Source organism: Perissodus microlepis, chromosome 8 (assembly GCF_051167445.1).
Source record: "Perissodus microlepis isolate ML-2025 ecotype Zambia chromosome 8, ASM5116744v1, whole genome shotgun sequence".
NCBI classification, from domain to species: domain Eukaryota; kingdom Metazoa; phylum Chordata; class Actinopteri; order Cichliformes; family Cichlidae; genus Perissodus; species Perissodus microlepis.
The window spans coordinates 24,811,315-24,838,496 of NC_140468.1; the positions used below are offsets into that span (position 1 = coordinate 24,811,315).

The 27,182-nt window shown below is 41.7% G+C and overlaps 1 protein-coding gene across 4 annotated transcripts in view; it reads left to right on the forward strand.

Annotated features, from left to right (window-relative positions):
* spag9b (sperm associated antigen 9b) overlaps positions 1-11,370 on the forward strand; it is a 38,974-nt gene extending 27,604 nt beyond the window's left edge. For 2 of the 4 annotated variants that reach the window (XM_084938359.1, XM_084938358.1), the window contains 19 exons: positions 108-165; positions 297-427; positions 544-601; positions 2,040-2,221; positions 3,303-3,432; positions 3,526-3,615; positions 3,742-3,903; positions 4,107-4,278; positions 4,433-4,633; positions 4,744-4,900; positions 5,704-5,832; positions 5,942-6,022; positions 6,113-6,180; positions 6,264-6,412; positions 6,500-6,671; positions 6,751-6,864; positions 7,040-7,219; positions 8,308-8,436; positions 8,524-11,370. In XM_084938359.1, coding sequence (XP_084794485.1) covers positions 108-165; positions 297-427; positions 544-601; positions 2,040-2,221; positions 3,303-3,432; positions 3,526-3,615; positions 3,742-3,903; positions 4,107-4,278; positions 4,433-4,633; positions 4,744-4,900; positions 5,704-5,832; positions 5,942-6,022; positions 6,113-6,180; positions 6,264-6,412; positions 6,500-6,671; positions 6,751-6,864; positions 7,040-7,219; positions 8,308-8,436; positions 8,524-8,627 — 2,467 coding nt within the window. In that variant the 3' untranslated portion in view covers positions 8,628-11,370. The remainder of the gene's footprint in view (positions 1-107; positions 166-296; positions 428-543; positions 602-2,039; positions 2,222-3,302; positions 3,433-3,525; positions 3,616-3,741; positions 3,904-4,106; positions 4,279-4,432; positions 4,634-4,743; positions 4,901-5,703; positions 5,833-5,941; positions 6,023-6,112; positions 6,181-6,263; positions 6,413-6,499; positions 6,672-6,750; positions 6,865-7,039; positions 7,220-8,307; positions 8,437-8,523) is intronic. The other 2 variants (XM_084938356.1, XM_084938355.1) reach the window with 2 other exon arrangements.
* Positions 11,371-27,182: the final 15,812 nt, after the last annotated feature.

The following is a 27,182-nucleotide window of genomic DNA, read 5'->3' on the forward strand; positions in this document are numbered from 1 at the left end:
GTGAGTCGGCTTCAAAACACAATGTATAAATGAATTGCCCACCAGTCGAGGGTCTGCATTTTTACAGTTGTGACAGACTGAGTGTGTACTTTGTTACTCTGTCGCAGAGTTCGAGCAGAGCTGGACGAAGCCAAACAGAAGGTCAAGAATGACAATGAGGATGATGTGAGTCCCTGGCGCTTGTTATTTCTGCTTGTTGCATTCGTATACAAGTCTGAGCAGCGTAGAATGTCGAGGTATTTGACTCTCTATAAGTATCTGTTATCTTTAAGTAAAGATTGGTCTCCTGCCTGCAGAGTGATGTGCCTACAGCACAGAGGAAGCGCTTCACCAGGGTGGAGATGGCCAGAGTGCTGATGGAGAGGAACCAGTACAAGGAGAGACTCATGGAGCTGCAGGAGGCCGTCAGATGGACGGAGATGATCCGGTAACATGATCATCTGAGTCCATATATAAATGTTCTTCTGCACACAGTAAAATATATGCTAAGACAGGAAGTTTGTTAGAAATTGTTAGAATTTTTTGTTTGTTTTTTTCTTTCAGGGCTTCAAAGGAGAACCCAACTCTTCCAGAGAAAAAGAAGTCCAGCCTCTGGCAGTTGTAAGCTCAAGTGTTTTTATGTTTTTTTTTAACTTGAGGACTTAAATCACAACTACCATGATTGTTGATATTTATTGCTCTTCTTCTGTATTCCATGTTTGAATGGTTTCTCCAGGATGTAGGTAAATCTGACATGATAAACATAACTGACCTTTGAAGCTCTCATATTATAACAAACCCCTAACAGAGGAGAGGAATCCAGAGAGCAGTGCCTCTGATTTCAGTTCTCAGACCAGTCGTAGATTCTTGATTACGTTTTAAAACGGGTTGTAAAAATCAACCTCAGAAGCTTCCGAGGCAGCTGTTGTTCTCCTTTGTTAGAGTCCATAAGGATTGAGTTTGGTTTGAGGCTGGGCACTATTTGAAGCAGTTCTTTGGGACTGGAATAACTGCACTTATAAAACCGTATCTGACAAATGTGCATCTCTGCCTTTTTCCTGTGTGTCCCTCTATTCTGCCTGATGTTGTGACGTCTGTGTGCAGGAGGTGTGTTGGGAGGGTTGGTGTAGAGTGGGGAGGGAACTCAGAAATATGGGTGGAGTGTTTTGGTTGAAACAGTTAAAGATATAATAGATTTAATAGAATCTAACACCACATTTAAAATAAATAAAAAATTAAAGTAGCTTTGCATGATTCACAGTTTAAAGCGATTCTTGTTTATCTGGTACTGTGCCACTGTGTGTAACGAGCGCTTTTAGCTCCCTTCTCCATCCATTTAAGCCAGCTTTCTCCTGATTGGCTGTCCCTTACAGACAAAAGATATAAATAGCAGTTGGAGCTGGTGTGCTCACGGTGGGCAGTTTTCCAGAGATGACCATATTAGGGTTTTCCAGTCTCTCTGACAAAAGTCCAAAAGTAGAAAAAAAAAACAGTCTGAAAGGAAGAATTTAGAGCAGTGTGAGGCCTCAACTTCGGCCTCAGAGGATTTGCTTGCACATTCATTAATTATATATATCATATATACACTAAGGAAAAGCATAATTGGTCCACTTTAATTGACAGATATTTTCCCATGTTAATTAGGAAAAATGGTAAAAATGTATCACTGTATGTAGATAGCTAAAAAGCTTGTTTGCTTACTGTAGAGGAGCTGTGGGAATGTGAAGTTGTTTTTGGTCAGGCCTGTTTGCTCTGTGTTGACTAACATCCTAGTCGGTGCTCAGTATTAACCCCGCACTCCCTGCTCTCCAGCATTCTGAATTTACAGGTGCTCTGATGCTTTTCTGTTTAGAAGACGAATTAATTCCCTGGTCTGAATGAAAGCTAGCATGGCGTGTTGGCATTGGGAGAGGAACCTTTTTTATTCTTAAACCCTACCTGTGTTGCTGGAGCTACTGCTTTTATGTCCGCCCCTCTATATGTTTGTCTGTGTGCTTTTTTTCTTTCCCTCCTTCCCCCCCCCCCCTTTTCCCTTTCCACTTCCCTGCCCTTACACCTCCAGTTTCAGCCGTTTGTTCAGCTCGTCGGGCGGAGGAGCCAAGAAGCCGGCAGCGGAGGCCCCAGTAAACGTCAAGTACAATGCACCCACCTCTCAGATTCAGCCGTCCGTCAAGAAGAAGAGCAGCACCCTGCAGCAGCTGCCCAGTGACAAGAGCAAAGCCTTTGACTTCCTCAATGAGGAGTAAGTCAGAAAACACACACATTGTTAGTCGTGTTTGCTGAGATTACTTTTGGAGCACTGACCAAAGATCACAAACATCCCACTCATATTCATTTTTAATTTTTCCAAATATTTTCTTCAGTGATAAATTCTTTGATCCAAGTGTCCAAAAGTATTCAGCTTGTTTTAGCTTTGCAAATGTTCCATTCATCCATGGTCTTCCACTTCAGGGTTGCCTATCCCAGCTGTCATAGGGCGAGAGGCAGGGTAGACCCTGGACAGGTCGCCAGTCTGTCGCAGGGCTAACACATAAAGACAGACGATCATTCACACTCACATTCACACCTATGGTTAATTTAGAATCACCAGTTAACCTAACCCCACTAACTGCATGTCTATGGACTGTGGGAGGAAACCCGAGTACCCGGAAAGAACCCACACGAACATGGGGAGAACATGCAAAATCCAAGAAAGGCTCCGGCCACGTGGTGCTGAACCCAGAACCTTCTTGCTGTGAAGCAGCACTGCTAACCACCGCGTCACCTTGCTGCCCTTCAACACACATTTGATAAATTAAACATTTAGGCTGTCAAGATTTGAGCTCTGGTCAGTGCAGCCACAAACTACAGAAACACGTGTGAGTTGAGGAGAAGTGAGACAAGTTGAGAATGTGCAGGAAGACACAATGGACAACAAATCAGTAATTAAATCAAGGAGTAAGTCATCAGTGTTTCAGCAGTTTCCTGTACCTCGCTCAAAATCATAGCAGCCTACCTGCACTTCAGTCTGACTGAGAAGCGGATGCCCTGATCTGTAGTCACCTTTCTTTAGTCAGCCATAAACTGTAGAGGAGCTGAGGCTGTAGTATAGTGGCTACTGACATGAAAGAAAGCAAATCTTCAGTTGAAGAGGAAAAAAGAAAAATGATGAATGAAAAATTTTGAGTTCAATTATTTCTCTTAACTTTTCTTGTCCGCTGTCTGAACTTCATTCAGTGGCTCTGACCGTATGTAGCAGGGGAAGAGGAGCAAAGTTTAGCGCAGAAGAGAGATGGGGAAATGCAACATGGAGTCGAGTTAATAGCGGCTATTTTGTCCCGCAGAGCGCCAGCTGATAGTGTGGTATCCAGGCGAGAACAGAAGAGGGCTCAATACCAGCAGGTCAAAGCCCACGTCCAGAAGGAGGATGGCAGACTGCAGGCGTACGGCTGGAGCCTCCCTAAGAAGTACAAAGTAAGGAAAGGAGAATATTAATTGTACCAAAGGGAAGCTCACACTAGAACAAAGCTTTAAATGCAGTGACTGTTTGTGTGTTTGGCTTTTCAGGCTAACGGTGGTCAGGCAGAGAGCAAGATGAAGAGTCTACCTGTTCCTGTCTTCCTCAGACCGCTAGATGAGAAAGATGCTTCTATGAAGGTTGTAAAGATTTGGTTCACAACAGGAAATATGAACATTTTGAGACTTTTGTTTCAGTAGTGTGGTGTAAATTATTAGCTTATTATTCATATGTCTGACTGCTGTATCTGTGTGTCTGTGCTTCAGCTGTGGTGTGCTACCTGTGTGAATCTTTCTGGAGGTAAAACCAGAGATGGAGGTTCAATAGTCGGGGCCAGTGTGTTTTATAGTGACGTGTCAGGACCAGAAAGCCCGAAAAAGAAGATTGGATCTCAGAGCAGTCTGGATAAGCTGGATCAAGAACTCAGGGTACATACACACACACTTTGATGTGATCTTTGACCTAAAATGCTGATTTCCAAATTTGTATTTTTTTATTCTTTGATTCTATTAAAGTAACTTTGTTCAAATTAATCTTTATTTGAATTCCGATGGGTCTTCCTGTTGTCTTTTGGAAACTAAAGGTTTGTTACTAAGTAATTTATTTCCCGCTTCTGTTTTTGTGGATCCAGGAGCAGCAGAAAGAGCAGCGGCACCAGGAGGAGTTGTCGTCACTCGTGTGGATTTGCACCACCACCAAGTCTACTACTAAAGCTGTCGTCATTGATGCCAACCAGCCTGGGAACATCCTGGAGAGCTTCTTTGTTTGTAACTCTCACATCCTGTGCATTGCAAGCGTGCCAGGTCAGTTAATCAGTGTATCTGTATCCCACAGTTGGAGACATTTTTTCTTTTATTGTCTTTTTTTGTGGAGATAACTCACTTGGCATTCACTGGCCTGCAGAAAACGCACATCAGTTATAAAGAACAGCACGATTTCTCTATTAATTTTCTTCAGGTGCGAGAGAGACAGACTACCCAGCTGGAGAAGAAGTGCCTCCAAACTCTGAGGTGGGACCGGTGGGAGATGGCAACTCTTCAGCAACCAGTACCAGCTCAACAGGTGGCGATAGCGTGCTGGGAGGCATCACAGTGGTGGGCTGTGAAGCTGAGGGAGTAACAGCTGTTCCTCAGACAGCAGGAAAAGATGGAGAAGCCGGTAAGAGCTATCGGGATCACTGCAAAGGAGTCTTCTTCTGATACATTTGCAAAAATAAAACTACTGTGCTTCTACATGATTGGTTCACTAAGAGATCATCTTTTCCCCAGAATCCAGACCAGCGGAAGAAGCCACAGAGGCGACAGAGACCAGTGCAGAATCTGCTGACCAACGAGAAAGCCTGCGGGAAATCTACACTGAGCACGTCTTCACAGATCCACTGGGAGCTCAGCACAAAGTAGAGACGCCAGCCAACTACTCTCAGAGGTAACATCAAGAGGCAAATTGGTGTTGTGATCCAGTCTTGCTAATAAAAGCTTCACTTTGTTTCAGAGCCATAAACAAACCACAGAGCAGCAACAATAGCTGGCTGTAAACCATTTACTGTATCGTGAGCTGCATGTAAACATTAGTGAACGATTACTGCAGTGCATCAGAGCTTTAGGTCAGGCTCTGTTTCTGTATCACTCATCGACTGTGTGCCTTTTACCTTGAAACGTGATCTATACTGAATTATATACTGTCTGATCTGCATGTTTCATGGCTGCATATCTGGCACGCACTTTATTCCTTTGTTAATCAGCTAATGTGCAAAGAAGATCTTCAGAAAACTTGGAGAACTATTGCTCCGGACCCTTTGAAATCTGGCTGCTTGTTGAGAGCAAAAGGGAAAGAAATGTGGGACGATTTGAGACTTTTGCTCAGTCCTGTATCTTAATCCCCAGTGCATCGCAGTGAAGCATTTAATTCATTATTCCTTGAAAAGAAAGTTGGTAAAATCAGTCCAAGATTTTTATTTGTCTCCTTTTGATTGAAGCGGTGTGACTAATCCACTCACTTTTTAAGTTTAAGACTCACAGTGACAGATGACAAGCAGGACTCATTTAGAAAACTTTGTCCTTTTGGTGATCAAGCATAACGACGATAACTGACTTTTTGCTCTTTTGAAGTACAACAAACACACACAATCAGTCCTTCTTGGGTACTCGGGTCCAAACACATAAGATTAAACCGTCCCAGTGCAGACGTCTGATGTAAACACTGTATTTACTGTGTTCTCTGACGAGCAGGGAGAGCGATCTGCTGAAGGATGGCGTGAGCTTGAACCCCAGCGCAGAGGAGCAGGACCTGATGAGAGAAGAGGCTCAGAAAATGAGCAGTGTTCTTCCCACTATGTGGCTGGGCGCACAGAATGGATAGTGAGATTTTTTTCATTTTTCTTTCACTCAGCACACTTTTGTATGTGACTGAATTTAAAAACAGAAAAAAAACCCTCTGTCTAAACCGATGCACCTGCTGTGATTCCAGTGTGTACGTGCACTCCTCCGTGGCTCAGTGGAAGAAGTGTCTTCACTCTATAAAGCTGAAGGACTCTGTGCTCGGCATAGTGTAAGTGCATTCAGACAGGTGGCAGCTGGAGTTTATTTCCCTCCTATTTGCCTGTTTAAACATGTAATTCTCACACATTTCCTCCCACAGACACGTGAAAGGGCGTGTGCTAGTCGGCCTCTCTGATGGCACGTTAGCCATTTTCCACAGAGGTGTAGGTGAGAGAGTTGAGCTGTTGCCACTTCCTTCTTTAACGTGTGTACACAGTATCCAGGTGTCTAACTTGACTTTATTTTGTAAGATGGACAGTGGGACCTGACAAACTACCATCTGTTAGACTTGGGGAGGCCTCACCACTCCATCCGCTGCATGACAGTAGTGCATGATAAGGTGTGGTGTGGCTTCAGGAACAAGATCTATGTGGTGCAACCTAAAGCCATGAAGATAGAGGTACAGTAACCTCGTGGTAATGATTAGCAATTCTGAAATCTTCCCTTTGCTTCATGTCTAAACTGCTAATGTCTTTGTACACTGCAGAAATCATTTGATGCCCACCCTCGTAAGGACAGTCAGGTACGTCTGCTGGCCTGGGACGGCGACGGTATCTGGGTGTCCATCAGACTCGACTCCACCCTCAGGCTGTTCCACGCTCACACCTACCAGCACCTCCAGGATGTCGACATTGAGCCCTATGTCAGCAAAATGTTGGGTCAGTTCTACAATCGTCTGTCTTGACAACAGCAGCATGTTTTGAAAATGCAGAGATAAAAGTTTTGTCTGTGTTCCAGGCACGGGCAAACTGGGCTTCTCATTTGTCAGAATCACGGCTCTGATGGTGTCGTGTAACCGTCTGTGGATCGGAACTGGCAATGGCGTTATCATCTCCATCCCTCTGACAGAGGGTAAGTCTGAGCTGGATCTGTTTAGTTCTTTTCTAACCTGTTAGTTGAGACTTTGGTTATGCTTATTTGTTCTGTATGTGTTGCTGCCTTTATGTGTGATCTCTGAATGAGCTGTTGCAGTGTAGTAATGACATTATGTTGCTTAATAGTTGATTCACTCCTGCTCTATCATTAGCAGCCAGCAAGGTTACCAAGGCAGCAGGTAACCAACCAGGAAGTGCAGTCCATGTTTATGGTGACGACAGTGGCGACAAAGTCACAGCAGGGACGTTTGTTCCGTACTGCTCCATGGCTCACGCTCAGCTCTCTTTCCATGGTCACCGTGATGCTGTCAAGTTCTTCACAGCTGTTCCAGGTGAGCAAGCAGAAATCGACTAAACAAACTGCAGAAGCCCAAATCCTCTGCTCTAAACCTCTCACAACCTGAGGGTTTAGTTTAGTTAAACAATGTGATTAATGGTGTCAAATCGTTGTTAAATAGACATGTGATATTACTGCAGTCTTTATTTACTGCAGAGTTACATTTTCTCCAAAGCTGTTCTTGGTTAGAGGAAAGAGCAGCCGGTCAACTAATCCCCCAAAACTGGAAAATTAATAAGTAAATCTCCACTTCACAGAGTAGGATACACCCAGAACTGACCAAGGAGATTATATATCTCATCTGGCCTGCTAACAACCAGGAGGGACCAGAAACCTGATGGAAAAAGATACAATAAAATAGTTACAGAATATAGAAAAAAGCAAAATATAGGGAGTTTAATCGTTAAAATCTAACAAATGAAAGTATTGTGGTATGAGATTGTAAAGATTCAATGAGGAAAAGTGAAAGAACTCTAGATCCCTCCCAAACATAAGGCAGAAGGGCCCTTACTGCGTCGCGACTGCCAGTGATGACACCTGCGGCTCTTTCTTTGAGGGGCCTCCCTTCAAGTTCACATTACGGGACCGCAGCCAGTCTGTCAACAACGCGTTAGCGCGGTTAATTCATTAACGCGTTCGCTCCGTGAAGCCCCACGCACGGGGCGATCCACGCTAACTCGCTAACGGAGATTTGCCGGGTTAGTGCAGTTATGGCGTTAACGTCATTTTAATGAGATTAACGCTGACAGCACTAATTAAATGATGACAAAACAAGTGATGCCAACCTCGGCTTTCGGTCCTTGCTCGTGTTTGTTTCTTAACTCTGCATTAAAACTGAGTAGGCATAAAATCCAGTGCTTTAGCACAACAACTCGGTCCTTTTTTGACTAGTAAAAAAGGGAAGGCAATGCTTCGTTATAGTTCCTGTCATTCTCAAACAGCTGACTAACTAGTGAGCTGAAATCTGACTGGGTGTAATTCTGGTAATTAACAAGGGCTAAATGTGAAAACTAGAAAAAAGTGGCTGAGCAGATGCGATCTGGAGCCTGGCGGTGGTTACAGTTTGTCCCTCTGTGCTTTCAGGTCACGCAGCTCCATCTGCATCGTGTGCAGAAGCAGCTGGCGACAAGGCGGCAGATGCCACAACTCAGGAAGGAACTAAGTGTATGCTGGTGATGAGCGGAGGCGAAGGCTACATCGACTTCAGAATGGGTGAGTTTATTGCATGACGTGCTTACAGACCAGGCGGTAACGGCGCAGTGGTTGTAGAGGAGAACATGACGACTTGTGTGTCTGCAGGCGATGAGGACGGAGAGATGGAAGAGGCGGAGGACGCCCCCATCAAACTTCAGCCTAAAGCCGAGCGCAGCCACCTTATCGTTTGGCAGGTGACTCAGGACTGAGCTCTCGAGGCCTGATTTGCCTTTTCTCTCAAACCACGGAGTCGTCGAGGTGGGCGAGGCTCCTCTACGAGTTTAATCAGCACTTTCTTTTCTTCCTCAGTCCTGGACAGAAAGAGTAAAACAAGCAAAAACTGCTCTGAGCTCCTCCTCAACGTTAACCTTGATGCATGTTGTTTTATTATTGTTTTCTTTCTTTTTAATTTCATGGATTTGAAATGTAATCTGTTATAATGCCTCTTTTAATATTATTTAATGTAAAGTGGTTGTTGAGGACAGAAGAATTACTTTTGATTTGTTGTATTTGACATTTCCAGGTTCCCTTCATTCAGTCCAGTTACTGTGTGCCCATCCTGGACTCGGCATATGTAAAATCGGTCAATGAAAACACAACAGAAAGTGGCCACATAAGTGATTTAATAGTGTAAAATGGAAAGCCTTCATTTGATAACTTTGCTTTTGAAAGTCTTTAGGTCAAATGCAATACACCACATATCAAGCTGGTTTGTGTCTGTTTTGTTTATCTATCCTAATAATCAATTTGCAGTAATGGTAGCCCAGTTTGTGCCTCGTGTGTTGCCGCTACATTCAGGCCACAGATCTGCACCACGCTGCAGAACAGAGCCCTGGAAAAAAGAGCCCATGTGGAAGCACCAAAGATTGTAGTTCTTCTAATGGCCACTAGAGGTGCCACAGACTTCCATGTTATTATTCCCAACTTCACCCATGAGAATAACTTCGAAGCCTGTACAGCTAATTAGTCCGTTCAACACAAACACATACAATCAGTGTTTTTTTGTTTGTTTGTTTTTTTAAATATGCAAATTAATTTTGGACTCTGCTGAATGAGGAATGTGACCAATCAGGCTGCTGAGTTTTACATTCTCAAATTTCGTGTCACTGAAATGAACTTCTGCATCATGTTTGTGCTGTTTGTCCTTCCAATTTTATCAGACAAATAATATCATGCTGTGAGGTACAGGCTGTTTCTGCTTTGGTTTTGGTGAAATTCTAGCATTTGATTAGTCTTACTGTAGTGTCTGTAGTTACACCTGCACAATTTATAGATGCAACATGGCGCTCCATCCTCTTGTGCAGCAGCAGTTTGCAGCATTTGCAGCAGCAAATGTTGCTCTATAACAACTATAAAATGTCTCGTTTTGCACAGGTATTCATGGTCCTCTTGAAAACGTTTCCTGGCACTTCATGTAGTGCTGCTTCATCTGTATGAATCTTGGGACATATTTTGATTTTGAGATTTTTTTTTTTCCCCTCCCAGGACGTGTCTTTAGACTCTGCATGGTTGGGGTTGTTGTGTTTCCTGAAAATCCGATGCTTAGCTCTGTGACTCAACCCAGTGTTAATGAATGAGAGGCACAAACTGCAGCTCTAATGGAGTTGCAGTAGCAGCTACCATTTTAACTCACTCACAGAACATTTGATGACATAACAAGCAGAAGCTGCTGTGTCTGTATAAACCTAAAGAAAGAACTTTCTTTAGGTTTACACACCACAGACGTGTACTGAATCCAGGATGAGGTCGAGTCCTTTGGCTCTTTGATATGCGTGAGGACTGATTTAAAGGCTTTGAGTGTAACAGAGTATTAATTTTTTTCTCAAAACAATGCTCTGATTGTTACCAAAGGTTAAAGAATATAAAGTTTTCCACATGCTAAAACAATAGTTGTGTCTGGTTTAAATGATGGCACCTTTCTGCAGCATGTGAGTCTGCCTCCATGTAGATACTGTGTGAGTTTTTCTAACAGAATTCCTAATGTATAGATGAGATCTATTTTTAGACTTTAATATGTGGGAATATTTTTAGGGTATGGGAAAAGAGAATGTGCTGCTGGACCTAAAACTGAGAGGATAAAAAAGCCACACTGAGGATTATCACCCCGTGTCCCCCCAACCACCCCCCAAAAATTCTTTTTTTTAATAGGAGGTCAAAACTGGAACATATGTGTCAATTAGCAATATCGCAGCCTGGCAGCAAAGCCCCGTTTGCCATGTTCCATATGAACTTTTCTTTTTCATGTCTGTCCCCACTGAGTGCAGTGTGTCAGATGTCCACTGGAGACGGTCTCTGGCCTGCGTGTCAGCATGCTGCACTTTTGTTTTGTTCTTTGTATTGAACCACTATAGCGGAGGCCTGTTCTCGTTTTGCGAGGGTGTGTGTGTGTGTGTTTGTGCGTCTTCTCTCCAGGAGAGAAGAGTAATTATATTGCAATTTAGCCATTTCAGTATTTATTTACAATGATTGAGCCTTTGCAATTCAGATTGTATCTTTGTACATGGAATATGAATATATATGATTATATATATATATATATATATGTATGAAACATGAATGTGGCTTGGGTTTTTTGTTTATTGTATGACTTTACTCAGCTATGCACCTCTGAAGCGGAGTGAGCGTGGGGTGTTTGAAAGCAGAAGCCCTGCTGCCTGTCAGCAGATGCATCAGTTTCCACCTCCAGCGTGGGGAAATGAAGTCAAACTGAAGTCTGGGAGGCACTGATTGGGCGGCTCCATCCCATCACAGCACGACAGAGGAAACTTTGTTGTAGAGCCTTCAGCAGAGCTCCTCCACACAGCTGTGTCATCCCTCCCCTCTGCGACTGCTTTCATTAACTCAGCAGGGGCTCCTCCTCCTCCATGTTTGCAGTACAAATATCTTGTACGTCTGCAGCATCTATAGCCTTACTTATTTTTAACAATCAATTAAAGCAACTTTTGTGGGCAAGTTTGGTCTGCTGGGTATATTATTATGATTATTATTATTGGTTATTATACACATGGTGGCTCTGCTTGTAAAGTGAAACGAACAGAAATCTAGATTTGGGATGAAAAGCACACTTCTATTCAAGATGAACCATGATGGTACGGTGCGGCTGTGCTGTGGTTTCCATCATGGCCAGACTAGGTTATAACATCACAAGTGTAATGATTGTAAAAGGAGGCTACGTGAAGAGCCATCCATCCAGTAACACTTTAGAGTTACACCATCATTAAACTGTAAATCACTAATTGAACTTTTGTTACCAACAGTAAACTATTAATGAAATGTTGCGTGTTTTGTAATCTGTGTAATATTATTTGTATTGCTGCTAAACATTAGAACTAATGTTTGCAATATTTGGATTATTATTCAGTTTCGATGTTATTTGTAGCTCTTTTAGTCGAGTTGTGTCAAGTCGAATAGGTAGTAATGAAAAGGGACATAACTGTTTACAGCAATGACCATCTTAAGGTGCTTTCATTTTGTATCCACTGTTGGCCAGATGGTAGCGAAAAATCACAAGACTGAACCTGCAGGCTGCCATTTGTCCCATTTCATTTAGGCACTAAAACTGTTTATATTTAGGGAAAGATTTCGGTTTAGATCCAAATCTGAGCCATTAGGAAGGAGACCTAACAATGTCTGTGACAGGAGGCATGAGCTGAAGGATGCCAGTTGCTTTGTAACCTTAACCTAAACTAAATGGCAGTATTTGACATCCTGGGATGGGCTCACTGATCGGCAATGACTCCTTGCTGGTTTAAAACAAACAAAGAAATCTGGTAATTATTAACACTAATTTTATTAGACAAACTGATAAATGGAGACTTTATTGGTGCCACATGGGAAATCATTATGTCACACCACCAGGATAAGGGATGAAAATAGTCCAGTCTAATATAAACAAAGTTAAAATGCAACAGGTATGAGAGCAAAAAGTGTATACACAATGTTTAAAACTAACCAAAAGACTGAGATTACACTAGAGTAGTTTCACGGTTTCACAGAGAACGGTAGGGATGATTTTCTGAAGTGTTCTTTATGGCAGCATGGTTTAGTCAGTCCAGTCTGATGTATTCATGACATCACTGATGATTAATAAACCCATATATATTTATTTTAAAAATTCCCCTCTCACCCCTGAGGGTGGTCTGTCCTTCAGGCTCGGGTCTTGATGGTCCTGCGCGGTATCTTAGTTGTTCCTATGACTGCGCTCTTCTCGACAGAGCTCTCCGATGTTGTTCCTGGGATCTGCTGGAGCCACTCGCCTAGCTTGGGAGTCACTGCACCTAGTGCTCCGATTACCACCGGGACCACTGTTACCTTCAGCATCCACATCTTCTCAACCTCTTCTCTGAGCCCTTGGTACTTCTCCAGCTTCTCGTGTTCCTTCTTCCTAATGTTGCTGTCATTTGTTATTGCTACATCTATCACTATGGCCATCTTCCTCTGCTTGTCTGGTTGGTTAGCATCACCATTTTGTCCGTCCGTATCTGGAAGTCCCACAGGATCTTAGCTCGGCCATTCTCCATCATTTCTCCCATTTTGACCTTGGGACTTCCAGTCCATACTCGGCACAGATATTCCTGTATACTATGCCGGCCACTTGGTTATGGTGTTCCATGTATGCCCTGTCTGCTAGCATCTTGCACCCTGTTATGTGCTGGATTGTCTCAGGGCATCTTTACACAGCCTGCACCTGGGGTCTTGCCTGGTGTGATAGACCCCAGACTCTATGGATCTTGTGCTCAGAGCTTGTTCCTGTGCTGTCTAACAGTCCAGCCACTGGTAGGACTTCTGGATGTCAGCCACTTCCTCTATCTGCTGGTGGTACATACCGTGCAGGGGCCTGTCCTTCCATGATGGTTCCTCCTCTTTCTTGGGTTTCTGCTGCCTTTGGTATTCACTGAGCATGCGGTCGGTTCTGGCCATCTTCCTGATGTATTCATGGATGTTTGTTGCCTCAATCGAGACTGTGGTACTGACACTCACTAGTCCCCGGCCTCCTACTTTCCACTTAGCATACAGCCTCAGGGTGCTGGACTTGGGGTGAAACCCTCCATGCATGGTCAGAAGCATTCTGATCTTGATATTTAGCTTCCTTTGGCCAGCTTATTATCCCAGCAGGGTACCTGATCACGGGCAGGGTGTAGGTATTGATAGCCCGGATCTTCTTCTAACCATTCAGCTGACTCCTCAGGACATACCTGAGACAGCACTTGGCGACAGTGGGGAGGAAGATACCTCTGACAAAATGCCTCTTTTATTCTCAGGATTTGAGCCACTTGCATCTAATAACATTTGAGCATTTAACATTCTCCAGTTTGAAGGAAGTAACAAACAGAATGGAATATCTTTAGTCAGTGTTGGTGCTTCTAGTGCAGTCAGGTTTAATTAAGGCTAATAACTTAAAGACATAGCAGAGACAAAGACAGCGCTGCCTCTCAGTCAGTTTGAAGCCCTTTAAACATTTTTACCATATGGAGGCTGTTATGTCACTTTCTACAATCCAGGGAGTAAATTTACTTGGCATCAAACTTACTTATTTAGGGTGTTAATTTATCGAAATAAATAGTTAAATAAGCTGACTGATGTCCAGCTTAGACATTTCCTCGGTATGTTCGATGTTGTGCCAAAATACTCAGCTGTTTATGGAGGTGCCTGATTTAGTGGCAGGTTCCGGAATAAGCCCTGTTTTTGTAAAACTTCCCTTAGCCCTTTTGGATTTCCTTTAATCACCTTGTGTTTCTCTGAATGTGCTCATTGTGCGGGCACATTTGGAGTTTGCTTTTACCCATTTGTATCACCTCAGAGAGTCTGATTGTGTTTCTTCACAAACACTAGGTGGAGTGCTCGACCTACAGATTGTGAATGTTTTCTCAGTGACTTTATTAGAAGGACAGAGGCACCCCTCCCCTGCCTGCGATTGGTCCGTGACTGTTCTATTCAAAGCCTTGGTTTCAGCCCTTTGAATGAGGGGGAACTGGTGCTTAGCAGCATGAGAGACAGACAGAGAGGCTTTAATCTCTTCCCAAGCTCTTTGGAGAATGCCTGGCTGTCATGGATCACAGTCATGATAGCGGAGTAGGAGGTTAAGTGATGCATATACAGCGGATTTCCTTTTTTCCCTCCCTCAACCTTGATTTTGTACTCCCTGTCATGACCTTCAGACAGAGAATATGACAGCTGTTGCACGGAAGATGTAACCTTAAGTTAGATGTTTGACATTTTGGGAGAAAATCAACCCAGCTAAATAGTTATCTGAGAGGACCGATAGCGCTCAAGGAAAAGAGTATATTTGCACTAAATTAAGGTTTCTACACAACAGCATTTAAATCGCATGTAAAGATTTTAGCATTATGTTCTTTTCAAGTAACCTGCCCATCAAAATATATAAATAGGATCTTAGAAACAATAAAAACACACCATATTGTAGAATTTTTAAAAATTCACTTAACCAAGGATTAAAAGTATGTTCCAAACAAGGTTCATATTTGTGGCCTTAACCTTAGTACAGCCTAAACAACAGTCTAGTAAAACCCAGAGATTTTAAAAGGATATTTATTCTTGCTGAGAGTAGAAAGGTTTGCTGACTCTTTGCTTTTCACACCATTATTTTGTTTTTTTAAATAAAACAGAGTAATACTTAACCTTTAGCAATACAGGACCACTATTGACAAGAAACAAACAAAGAAAAAACAGACTGAAAATAAAAGATGGTCCTAGTCACTGTGACATCATCACTGTTGAGGTTAAACTTTTGAGTCAACAACTTGTTTTTGTGCAACTTAACATGTTTGGATGGAGGGGTAAATAGAGGCATAAACAGACGGATGTAGTTACCCTGATATTTGAAGTCCGGTTCTGTGCATTTTTACTATTGCCATTTAGTTATTTTGAAACTGGATGTGATGAGAAAAGGGTGAGTCTGAGTGTGAAACTGCTTGCTCACTGGCTAACAACATGTCAACTACAACTCTAGCTATGCCTAATATAAAAGATAATCCTCCTTTGTAAAATGCAGTGTAACCAAAATTTACAAAATACATTTAATAATTTATGTAATATGACCTTAAATGAGGGACTGTTTTAAAATGTCAAGTTAAAAAGCCATTTTTTCATAAACATCTATAGGACTTCTTCTATAGTCTTTTTTACAACACTGTCCCCTGGTGGTCATTAAAAATAATACAGGTTTAGGGCGCTTCTCTGCTGGCTTCGCTTTTCAGACTCATAAGCCACATCCATTTTTTATACTGTGTATGGGTTCAGCATGGACGTTACCAGCTAATGCTAGCAATGTCTACTGTGTCTATAAGCATTCACTGCTAACATTTGATGCTAACGTTGGCTAGCAAACCTAAACAATGGATACCTTTAGGTCTTAATGCAATATAAATGAGTAAGCTAAATAAAAAAATTACAACTTGTGCAGTTTTAGTGAGCATGGAATTTAGCTAAACAGACTCATTAGCTGCATCTCTCCCATACTGTGTATGGGTTCAGCATGGACGTTACCAGCTAATGCTAGTAATGTCTAATGTGTCTGTAAGGATTCACTGCTAACATTTTATGCTAACTTTGGCTAGCAAACCTAAACAATGTTTAGTTTCAGTGAGCGTGTAATTCAGCTAAACAGACTAAAACCATTCTCTGTACTCGCATGTACATATTTAATATTTCCAGAGCCAACTACATAGTGGCCTGTGGAGCTCTGTAGGTTTTGAAACCTCTGCTCTAAAGCTTGCCCCTTCATGGAAACTTTATATTGTTCAGTGAACTGGATCAATAATGCCAGTTACACAGCAATATCTAACACTTGCTTACAATAACTAATGAAAGCTGTAACCTGTGAGTGTACTGATATTAACAAATCTATTTTATAGTTAATCTTTCTGTTTCACTTAGGAAAAAATCTTCTTTTCTTCCTTTTTTTAAGCCATGTAAGTTGTATAGTTTCACTGTAGTCTCCAGAATGCAACCTTTAAGACCAAGCTGCCCACATGATAAAATTAATAATTTTAATATTCCCTTCAATCATGCGTTTCCTGAAAAGGTCAAAAACATTAATATCAGCCTGCAAACGGGAGAGAAATTCTCTTCTGACATTTTGCATAACCAAACTGTACCATTTTAGAGTCTATTCCACAGTTATGTAAAATAGCCAGATGGTGGGTTATCCAGGTCTCATCACTACCATGACCTCTGGATCCTCTTGTGGTAACTGCTGCCCTGGATGCTCCAGGTCAACTGACCTACTGATACCGCCGCACATGTCTGTTTACAGTAACACAGAATTGCTCTGAGGTGAAATCCAGCCAAGAAAATGCCGTAAAATGAGGTTTTAAACCGCGTCTTTGTGTGTGCTTGTGGTCTCACAGGCAATATTTCAAAGAAGGTCAGAGGGGTGTAATGAGGTGGGCGCTGAGTTTGCTGAATGCCACTGTTTTGCCACAAGAAGGCAAATGTGCAAAGTAGAAATTGCTGCTTTCCAAAAATTCCCCTCTCCTCGAGACAGATTTGCTGTTGTGCATCTATTCAGCATGAATCGTGAGTGACTCACAAACACACACAAGTACCCACCTTGCTAGTGTGTGCTTTTAACACAGTCTGTCGCCTGTGCTGCATGTCATGGCCCTCATGTGCTATGTCATCTCAGTTGGCTTGACACAGCCTTCCCGGGTGCAGGATAAACACACAGCTGGAGTGCCCCACCATCTATTTCCATCCTCTCCACATTTCTTATCGCTCTTTTCACGCTCCACTTTGTTAGTTCACGTCTTTCTTTGTGTTTTTCCTTATATGATGACAGGTCTCCCTTCCCATGATGATCGCATGGGGCTTTTTCCCTTTGTGTGAGTGACATTAGGCTCCTTATAAGTGAGATGACAGTGTGGATGAAGATATCAGGAATAATTAAACCCAAGCCTCACATGTCTTTTGTTGTGCCTCCATTGGTTTTTAGAACTACATAAATAAATTTGAAAACACGCTTCACAAGGTCTGCACACACATTCAGTTCATGCAAATCCACAGACACTCATGTACTCTCGTTTCTCTTTTACCATCCACGAGCCCGAGGCAAAGACAAAGAGAGAGAACCTCTCATGCACTTAGTGTTTCACTTATCAAATCTCTCCTCCAGATATGCTAACTTGCAGCATTTATTTTGCTCAGACTTTGAACTTTGGCTGTCATATACACTACATTGTCTGCCTTCACATGCATGCGAACTTGAGCGACATCCCATTCTTAATCCATAGGGCTTAATATGATGTAGACTTTTCTGGGAAGGCTTTCCACAATGTTTGGGAGTGTTTATGGGAATTTTTTATCATTCTTCCAGAAGCACATTTGTGAAGTCAGACACTGATGTTGGACAAGAAGTCCTGGCTCGCAGGCTCCACCGTGTTGGTATGCTGAAGCATTAAGAGTTCCTTTCACTGAAACTAAGGGGCCGAGCCCAACTTCTAAAAGCCCCCCACACCGTAATCTCCCCTCCACCAAACTTGGCACAACGTAGTCAGTCAGACAAGTACCGTACTCTTGACAACCACCAAACCCAGACTTGCCCATCAGAAAGGCAATAATAATCTGAAGGGTACACGAAGTTTGTAGTTATAATACCACCTACAGTTGACGGTAGAATATTTAGTAGCGAGGAAATTTCACGTTTGGACTCGTTGCACAGGTGGCAACTCACTAGCTTTGCAATGCACAAATAGAGTGAAAGAAATCTTCTATTGAAAACTTCTGGCAAAAAAGTGTCAGTATATTCCTTCAACAGCCCAAAAATGGGATCTAAAATTATGAAAAACAGGAAAACACGGTAGGATTGATAAAATGTGGAATTTAATTAAAATAAATGAATGAATAACCCATAAAGGCATATTTCTGTTGCATTCTTTGTATTGTATTCAGGCCTAACAGCTGTTGAGCATTAAGTCTTTGAGTTATAAATGCTAATAAGTTGTCAATTCGGTCCTTGTGCCGTGCAGTTCTTTTCCACAAAATAAATACTTGAAATGTCCAGCAGAAGAGTCTTCTTGGTGAATGAAAGAAGTCAAATTCATGACAAACTTTTATGAATCACATGCAACTGATTTATAAAACACTGAAACTATTTTAACTATTTATGGAGGACTGAGCAGCAAATTATGCCTCATAAGTAGTTGGCTAGCATAGGCTTTATTTAGAGTTTATTTGTTGTACATGTATGCTGTGTATTTAGTGAAAAGAAAGATTTTTAGTGAGAATGAATGCAAGAGAGATTTGAAAATGACTGCTTTGATTATAGACAAGAAGAAGAGCATTAAAAAGGTCAACAGTGGATGCCTCGAGCTCACCCTATACTGAGCGTCCTCCTCTGTCCTAGCTTAGCTTCAACAACTCTTTCCCATATCTTCATGCTATAGTTCATTAGCTTTATCTCTCTGTAGATACCACAGCTCTGCACATCAGCCTTGTTCTTGAAAACCTGATACCAGTACACTTCTTCTCAGGCAGGCATGACCAGATCATGTAAGATCACGTTAAAGAATTTTGTTAAAAGGTCCACTGCTCTCTGTCCTATACAGCTCCATACCTCCACAGGTATGTCATCAGGACCAACCACCATTCCACTCTTCATAGCTTCACCTGTTCCTCGGCACACTCCCTTCACTTGCTAGTACATTTCCATCTCTATCTATTTTCACCCTAACCTGCTGCACATCCTTTCAAGCTCGATCTCTCTGGTTAGCCAATTGATTCGTCCCTTTCTGCTTTCTTAGTGACCTGCCTCATATATAACTCACTGTAAGTAATTTCCTTTGGCTTTCCCACCTCTTTCTTAGTTATATGCCTGGGCTCTCGGTACTTGTGTCTACTTTCTTTCTGGCTATCCCACTTTTTCTTTGCTAACCTCTTTATTTGAGTCCTTTCCTGTACTTCCACAATCATTCTCATTCATTCAAGTGTCCTTGTCGTCTTTCATCCTTCCAGAAGATACACTAAACACCTTCTTGGCAGTTTCTCTCAGCACTGCAGCTGTACTTTCCCAGTCATCTGGTAACACTTCCCTATTCCCCAGAGCCTGTCTCAACTCCTTCCTGAACTCTGTGCAAAACTCTTCCCTCTACGACTTCCACCATTTAATCCTTGGCTCTGCCTTCACTCACTTCCTCGTCTTGGTTTTCATCCTACATGCTACCATCTGATGCTGCCCAGATACATTACATCTCCCTTGCCTCCATCTTGCACTCTTGTATCTCTTTCAGATTGCACCATCTGTATAAGCTATTGTCCACGTACACCTTCCTTCATGGTCCTTATATGACAACATCTAGCAGGTAGTGTTGAGATTTATCAATCTCATCTATTAACAAGATAGGTAGATAGGTAAATGATACATGGAAAGTTCACTTTTTGCCTAAATGCATGAGTATGACTATTGCAGATGTAAACATTTGATGTGACTGATAAATGCATAAATGTAACACTTAAGTAGCTTTTAAAAATAATAAGGCTTTAGATGCAAAGGTTGAAAAAAGTGCGGCACTGGTGAGTGCTCTGCTCTCATAACATGACAAGAAAGATGGGAAAAAGGAGAAGTGAAATTTTGATTTGAAACAGGATATCAGTAATCCCATGAAAGGAAGACAATTAAATCAGGATTAATACCAGCTGTCATATTTTTTATTTAAAAAAAATGAGGCAAGTATCCCCCAAAGCCTTGTAATCTCAGTTTTTTAATGATAATTATGGAGATTTCTTAACACCTCACCTGTACAATTAATAGAACATATAGTAGATCAAGGCTCGATTCACCTACTTGCGTATTGAGTATATTCAAGGAGTTGTTGACCTCAAATAAACAACTCAGCTTCATTACTTCCCCTTGAAACCAATTAGTTAAGGCATGAGTTGACTGACATTGATTAATTGCCAGTTTGATAAGCGATTGATCATTTGATTTCTTTTAACAGAGAAAAAAAGTTGTATAGTTTGATTAGGAACCCCTCTACAAATCAAGGCTAAGTGATGATTGCTAATTTTTGACAAGGTACCATCAACCACGTGAAGTGAAGGAAACCTAGAGTTGGTTTGATCAAAGAACCCAAATCTGTGATGCTGGGCTCAGACTATAGACTGTGCAGTAGATATTTTCTGTACCTCGTGTCAGGCCGGCTTTGTCAGCCTTGTGTTTTTTTGTTCACGTGCTTGTGTAATATTCAGTCATATTTATTTTTCAAGATTCAAGATCTTTTATTTGTCACGTGAATAGTTATACAAGTATAACACACAGTGAAATGTGATCTAATACGTTCCTCGGCTGTGCAAAAAAGAGAGAGAAAACATTATATACAGTAAGTAAGTAAATATATACAAAGAGGACATTATGTGCAATAAGTGAGTGAATTATATACATTAAGTAAGTTAAATAAAATAAAACAATCTGGAAATTTACAGTTCGAAATTTGTGAATGCACATTGTGTAAGTTGGGTGTTAAAGTGACTTGTGCCGCAGTGAAGTCAGAAGGATCAGGCATGATATAAGAATATGTGAGTCCTGTCTCGGCTGACGGTATTATTATTTGATATTAATGTATTAGTTATTATTTTTGTGTTCAGTTAAAATAAAAAGAACTACATCTCTGCCAATGCTAGCTAGCTAACAGCAGCAGCTGTAATGTAACACACGTTACTGTACGCGTGCTGCAGCATCGTTTTATGTTTGTATACTAATGTCAGCATGTCTTTATCCTATCTTCCTTCTCTCACCTCAACCGGTCACGGTAGATGGCCCCGCCCCTCCCTGAGCCTGGTTCTGCCAGAGGTTTCTTCCTGTATGTATTATTGTAGGGTCTACCTTACAATATAAAGCGCCTTGAGGCGACTGTTGTTGTGGTTTGGCGCTGTAGAAATAAAAATGAATTGAATTGAATTTTCTCTTCCCTGTAGAAGGATTTCTATCATGTCTTAAATTTTGTTCAGAGGCAAGACAATTGGAAAAAGTTCACAAAATAGCAGTGGCTATTATATTTAATGGCAAGACTAATGACAATGAGATGTACTTACTACATAAGTACATAGTGCTCATAGTGTACTACATGGAAACGTGCTAATGGAAAGTCTTCATAGAGAGACACTGACATTTTGTGTCATATGTAGCCACTCAAACTGACTAAAAAAATCACAAGTAGCTCCTGAACACGTGGACAAGGTTGAGATGAAAATGAAGTGTTCAAATAGAGCTTACATTGAATTCAGACGGAAAGTCATCAGAAAAACAAAATGTAGGCAAATGACATGAAAAGGTTATGAAAATGCACAGGCTGCTCGAATGCAAATTGTAAAACTATGTGGCTGTCGTATCAACCCTCTCCTCAGAACCCGGATAAGTCTCCCAATGCGACCACCTGTTCAGATGAGGTGAAGCCGGTCAGCGAGGACAGGCTGTCTGTGTGTCAGAGGTCTGGTTCATCCTCCTTCTGTCTTTTGGGACGCTCTGACTGGTGCCATGAACACTGTCAGGATGAATGAGCCTTTAGCAATTGCTCCATTCTCTGCCCTCGCCGTTGCTCGTCTGTCTGCCTGTCTCTCTCGCTTTTCGTCATCCCCACTCCCCCTCCCTCTTCTTTCACTCAACATGATGTGGAAAGATGATTTTAAATCGCTCCCGAGTTCAGATCGCAGTGAAGTCTGCTGATGAGATATAAAAACGAACACTGGAGAAAAAAAAGGTTAGAAGGGAAAAGCGGAATAAATGCATTTTGAGAGTCAGAGCCCAAGGGTGAGATATGAGTCACTCCACCCTCCGAAACCCTTTGGGCTCAGTGGAGTCAAACACAGCTCGTCTGTGCACACACACACCGTCCTTGCTGTGCTCTAACTTTCATCCACACAGTGGTTCACGCACTCAAACACTTGAGAGCTGCACTCGACCTGTCAGCTGCACAGCGTGCCATTGTGGTGCTCCCAGTGATTCGTCACTCACAGCGTGACCAAATGTAATCTAATGATACGCCACATCGACATGGAGCACACAATATTACATCTTCTCAAGTCCCTTTGATTAGCAAAAATGAGTCTCTCCCACTCTCGTCGATTTAATTTTCAGCCACATTAAACCGTGAATATCATTCTATTCAGTCTAATCCTCAGAGGAGAATTTTTGCGTATAAGTTACATAACACTCACACAAAGGGCAAATACAATCATCCTTCTGTCACCCCCCCTCCTCTTTTTTGTTTTTTTACATACAGTAGTGTCATATCACATGCAAGAAAGCTGCGGGTATAGATGTACCGAGCGCTGCTAGTCCTCAGGCTGACTCAGCAGACGCAGAGTCACTAATGTATCCGCTCTTTTGAACCCTGGAGGCGGTCGCCATGGTGAACTGCTCTCTGACCCATCCTATGGCACTGTGTGCTGTCACAGATACACTCAGCGGAGGCAGCGCAGGGTCCATAACGCTTGGCTTTGAAGTAGTTATGGTTACTTCCTACTTTGGTTGGTATTCGATGCCTTCAAGGCCTCTCTGAGAACGGTGCGTGGGTTTCATGGTCTCTGCCTTCACAGTGAAGTACGACTGAGGCCTGCAGGGAGCACTGCTGTTTTGGAAGTTGGGGTAAAAGAGAAGAAAACAGTCTGTCCTTACCTCTGGCCTGCAGAGCGTAAGGACACACGACTCCTAGTCACATACTCTGTGTGTGTGTACCTGGCCGTCTTTTCTGAGCTATTTACCCTCCGTCCTCCTTCCTGTGCCCTTAGTTGGGTTGTTGGGTTGTTTGTTGGAAATTTGATCACATAGTTGTTGGATCTGTAAATTGTTTTGCATGCCTGACAGATATTAATGGATAATTTTCTAGGGGAAGAAAGTCACCAATCTTCAAATGATCCATCTGTGCTATGTGAGATCAGGATTCCTGTAACACTAACACTTTCTCCTGTTGTCATTTTCAGTCCATTTGACCTTGCCTCAAGGTCAAATGCATAGCACTTTATTTAGAAAACAACATGCAACCTTGTTGGGGGAAAATGTCTGCAGAGAGAGTTATTCAAAAAGATTGTACTATATACAATAACCTTTGGTTTGTCCACTTTCTGGCCTTGTAAATGTCAAGTATACAGTGTCTTAACTTTTGTGAATGTTTGCTGTGCAACAAGGAAAATGGTATTACAGTGTAGAAGCTCCAATTTAAAGTCAACAATTTTTAAACACTGTTTTAAGGATGGCCACGGGGAGCTGGGCATAAGCACATATCTAGATTGTTGGGTTAATCGATGTGAGCAACCTCTGATTTGACTGCAAACCTCTCTCTTAAAATACTGCAAATAACCATGGAGAGTGGAGTTTTGATGACACAAGATTATGCATGTGGAGTGCAATAATAGACCACAATTTCACACTGTTCAGTTATATGTTTGCCCGCTTAGTCACAGCGATGCATCAGTTAACTGATTGAGCAATATTATGGGCAATCACCTAATTTTAAGGAACATTTGGGCTCCTGTCTATAAGCTTACATATTGTGAAATACAATTTCCCCACAGCATTTGAAGAAGATATAGTTTATTATATGCTGTAGCATACTCAACATCACTCAGTGACATGATTGCTGATGTTTGTTTATGGGAATCAAACACATCCCAGCATGCACTGCTGGGATGTTCAGCCTTAGTTGTCAATCTTAACAACACTAAAACCTAAAACAGGGATGATTTGATCCTTCAGTCTTCTCTTCATGTCGAATAGCTAAAACTCCATTCTTGGCGACAAACCATGTAATTATTTATTTGTCTGTAATAAGTCAAGGGCAAGCTGTGGGCTGGAAAAAGGAAAAAAAAAGAAGCAGTTTCTCTAATGGCCACTTGAGCCATGCTTCAGAAGTGAGTGTATTTCCATATACTCCAATGTAAAAATGCTCACCTTCAACTGTAAAAATAATTAATTTATAGCCTACTCAAAACACACACACAAACAAACAAACAAAAAAAACCCAACAACCCACCTTTGCACTCAATTTCAATTTATATTGTGCAGTAAAGACCTTTCAATAATAGAGAAAACCCCAACAATCAGATAACCAACTATGAGCAAGCACTTGGCGACAGTGGAAGGAAAAACTCCAGAGATAAATAATAACTAATGATTAAACGCAGAGTGGTGTATAAACATATAGGGTTGGGAAAAAAAAGATGAGTGAAGATGAAATACTCGGTGGGTAATGAGAAGGCCTCAGCAACCTAGGCCTTTTGCAGAAGGTTCAGGGTCACCTGATCCAGCCCTACCATAAGCTTTATCAAAAAACAAGCTAAATTTTAAGCTAAATTTTTAAAACTAGAGAGCTCTCATAATTCCTGTTTAATAAGAACTGAACAAAGTGTTTTCCATAGCTCATTATTTGGATGCTATTCATGTAATGGGGTGTAGCTGCTAACACTAGCTAGTACTGCTAGCTGTACTGGTGTGCTAACACAGGTCAGTGTTGCCAATTCTTGTCTGCTGAGCTTCTCTTCTTCTCGTACTAGACACTAAACTGGACCTCTTGAAAGTGTTTTTCATATGAACTGTAACTTGTAGCTGGTTTTATTATATGTAAGTCTGTGTTTGCTTGCACTGAGTTTGCATATGCAGCTTGCTAGCATTAGCTGACAACTCCACTGGTCACCTGGTCATGCTACCTATGTGTGGTAAACACACTGTACACTACTCACTGAGGAACAAATGGGATACAGGTAAAGGCAGTCAGTAAATGTCGACATTAAATAGCTGATATTTTTCTCATAAGTTATAAATGAGACCAAAACAAATTAAAAAAGAGCAGATATCAGACATATTTTGGTTTTCTTGATGGAAAACATAGCTGCTCATAACTGCGAATGTTGCTGTGGGTCTGCTAGAAGGGTAAAAGATGGCTACACTCTTGCATATTTATCATAAAACCTTGCAATGTCTTATCACGTATTGATAATATATTAGCGTTTTATTGCGAAGGTCCTTAGGTGACCAAACTTTGCATTTGATCTATTCTGGTATCTTCACAAAGATCTATAGGCAGCTGAAAACCATTTGTGTATTCTTGTGCTCAAGAATCCTGTAAAGTGATCTTACACAGTGTCAGATTTCAAAGTAGTTTGATAACTGTACTGCACGTACTAGGTTTTAACAAAGAACCTCTAACACTTGCTTTTGGAAAAAATTAAGTAAATTTCGTCTCTGTGAATCTATCACCATTAGAACACCTGCAGCCCAGACCAAAGGTTTGCACAACCGTGACCCAAATAAAACACACTGAGCTCACATCAGCAGAACGAGCCACTACGCAATCACTTGTCTAGAGTTGGAAAAGTTTGTTATTGACCAGAGAGTTGGTCCAAAAATCATAATTTCTGTTAACTGCTCTAAGGAAGCAGCTCTGCTGACCAGCTCAGCTGATGGAGCCAGACTTTGACGTTTGGATCCCGTTCAAGGCCTTGAGGTCCCGACTCTGGAGGTAACATAACCAGAGCTTCAAGCCTCAGGTTTGCCATGACCCAGTTCTGTCTTCCTGTTGTCTGGACAGTTGGCTGAGTGGAGGTTTGTTGAGGAGACGAACACTAGACATGAGAGACTGGGTTAAGAGAAAAGAGATTTCATTGGACTAGAGAGCAGAGTTTTATTTAGGGTACTGCATAGCTATTTATACCCCCAACATACCGCTTTCAAGCAATGCAAAGATTTAAAATAACACTAATGAGTTATTGCCTGTTTCACTGGCAGTAGGGGGCCAAAACAGTCACTGTTATTTTTCCTTTCAGCTCCCCAGATTGGCAACTATATGTGTTTTGCTTTAGTAAATGAGAAAAGCAGTTTCCTCCCCTGAAAAATGTCAAGGAGCCAGTGTCAGTGTCCAAAACACTTTAAATACTTAATACAAAAGGTGAAAAAGTTCTTCCTCAAATTTTATTTCTTTAGGCTTTTCACATCCAAAAATGTTTAGCATAGGGATAACGATAGGACTGGTTCCTCTTTGATTTAGAGAGCTATATATAATTATTTCTGAATAGTGAAAGCAGCTGTAGGGGTGGATAACAACTACTTTTACAGCAGACAGAAACATTTCTAAATGTGAACAATAAGACTGTCTGTAGGGAGGAATTTTACAGCGTTTTGTCCTTGGCCTTCTTCTTGGCTGGTTCAAGTTGTCAGATACATGCAGATAAAACAATTATATATTCATCCATCACAGCAAGATCATTTGTTCCACATTTCATCATGCTGAATTTTTTGCGCATTACTTTTGTTGAAGCACCTTCAGCAGCAATTACAGCATCAAGTCTTTAAAGATAATGCTATAAGCTTGGCACACCTATTTTTAGGCTTCTTCCATTGTTTTTTGCAGAACTTCTCAAGCTCTATCAGGTTGGATGGTCACAGTCTGTGTTCTGGCTGGGTCACTCAAAGACATTCACAGTGTGGTCTGAAAGCGATTTCTTTGTTGTCTTTGCTGTGTTTTTTTAAGAGTGCTCTGGAGCAGGTTATCGTCAAGACTCTGTACATTGCTGCATTCATCAATTGTACATTGCTCGTCCCTGACTAGTCTCCCAGTTCCTGCTGCTGAGAAACATCCCACAGCATGATGCCGCCACCACCGTGCTTTACAGTACGAACAGTATCAGCCAGATAATGAGCGTTGCCTGGTTTCCTCCAGACATGCCGCTTGGTATTCAAACCAAAGAGTTAAATTTTGGCCAGAAAACACCCGAAAGACTCTCAGATCATGAGAAACGAAATTCTTTACAGGTGAGCC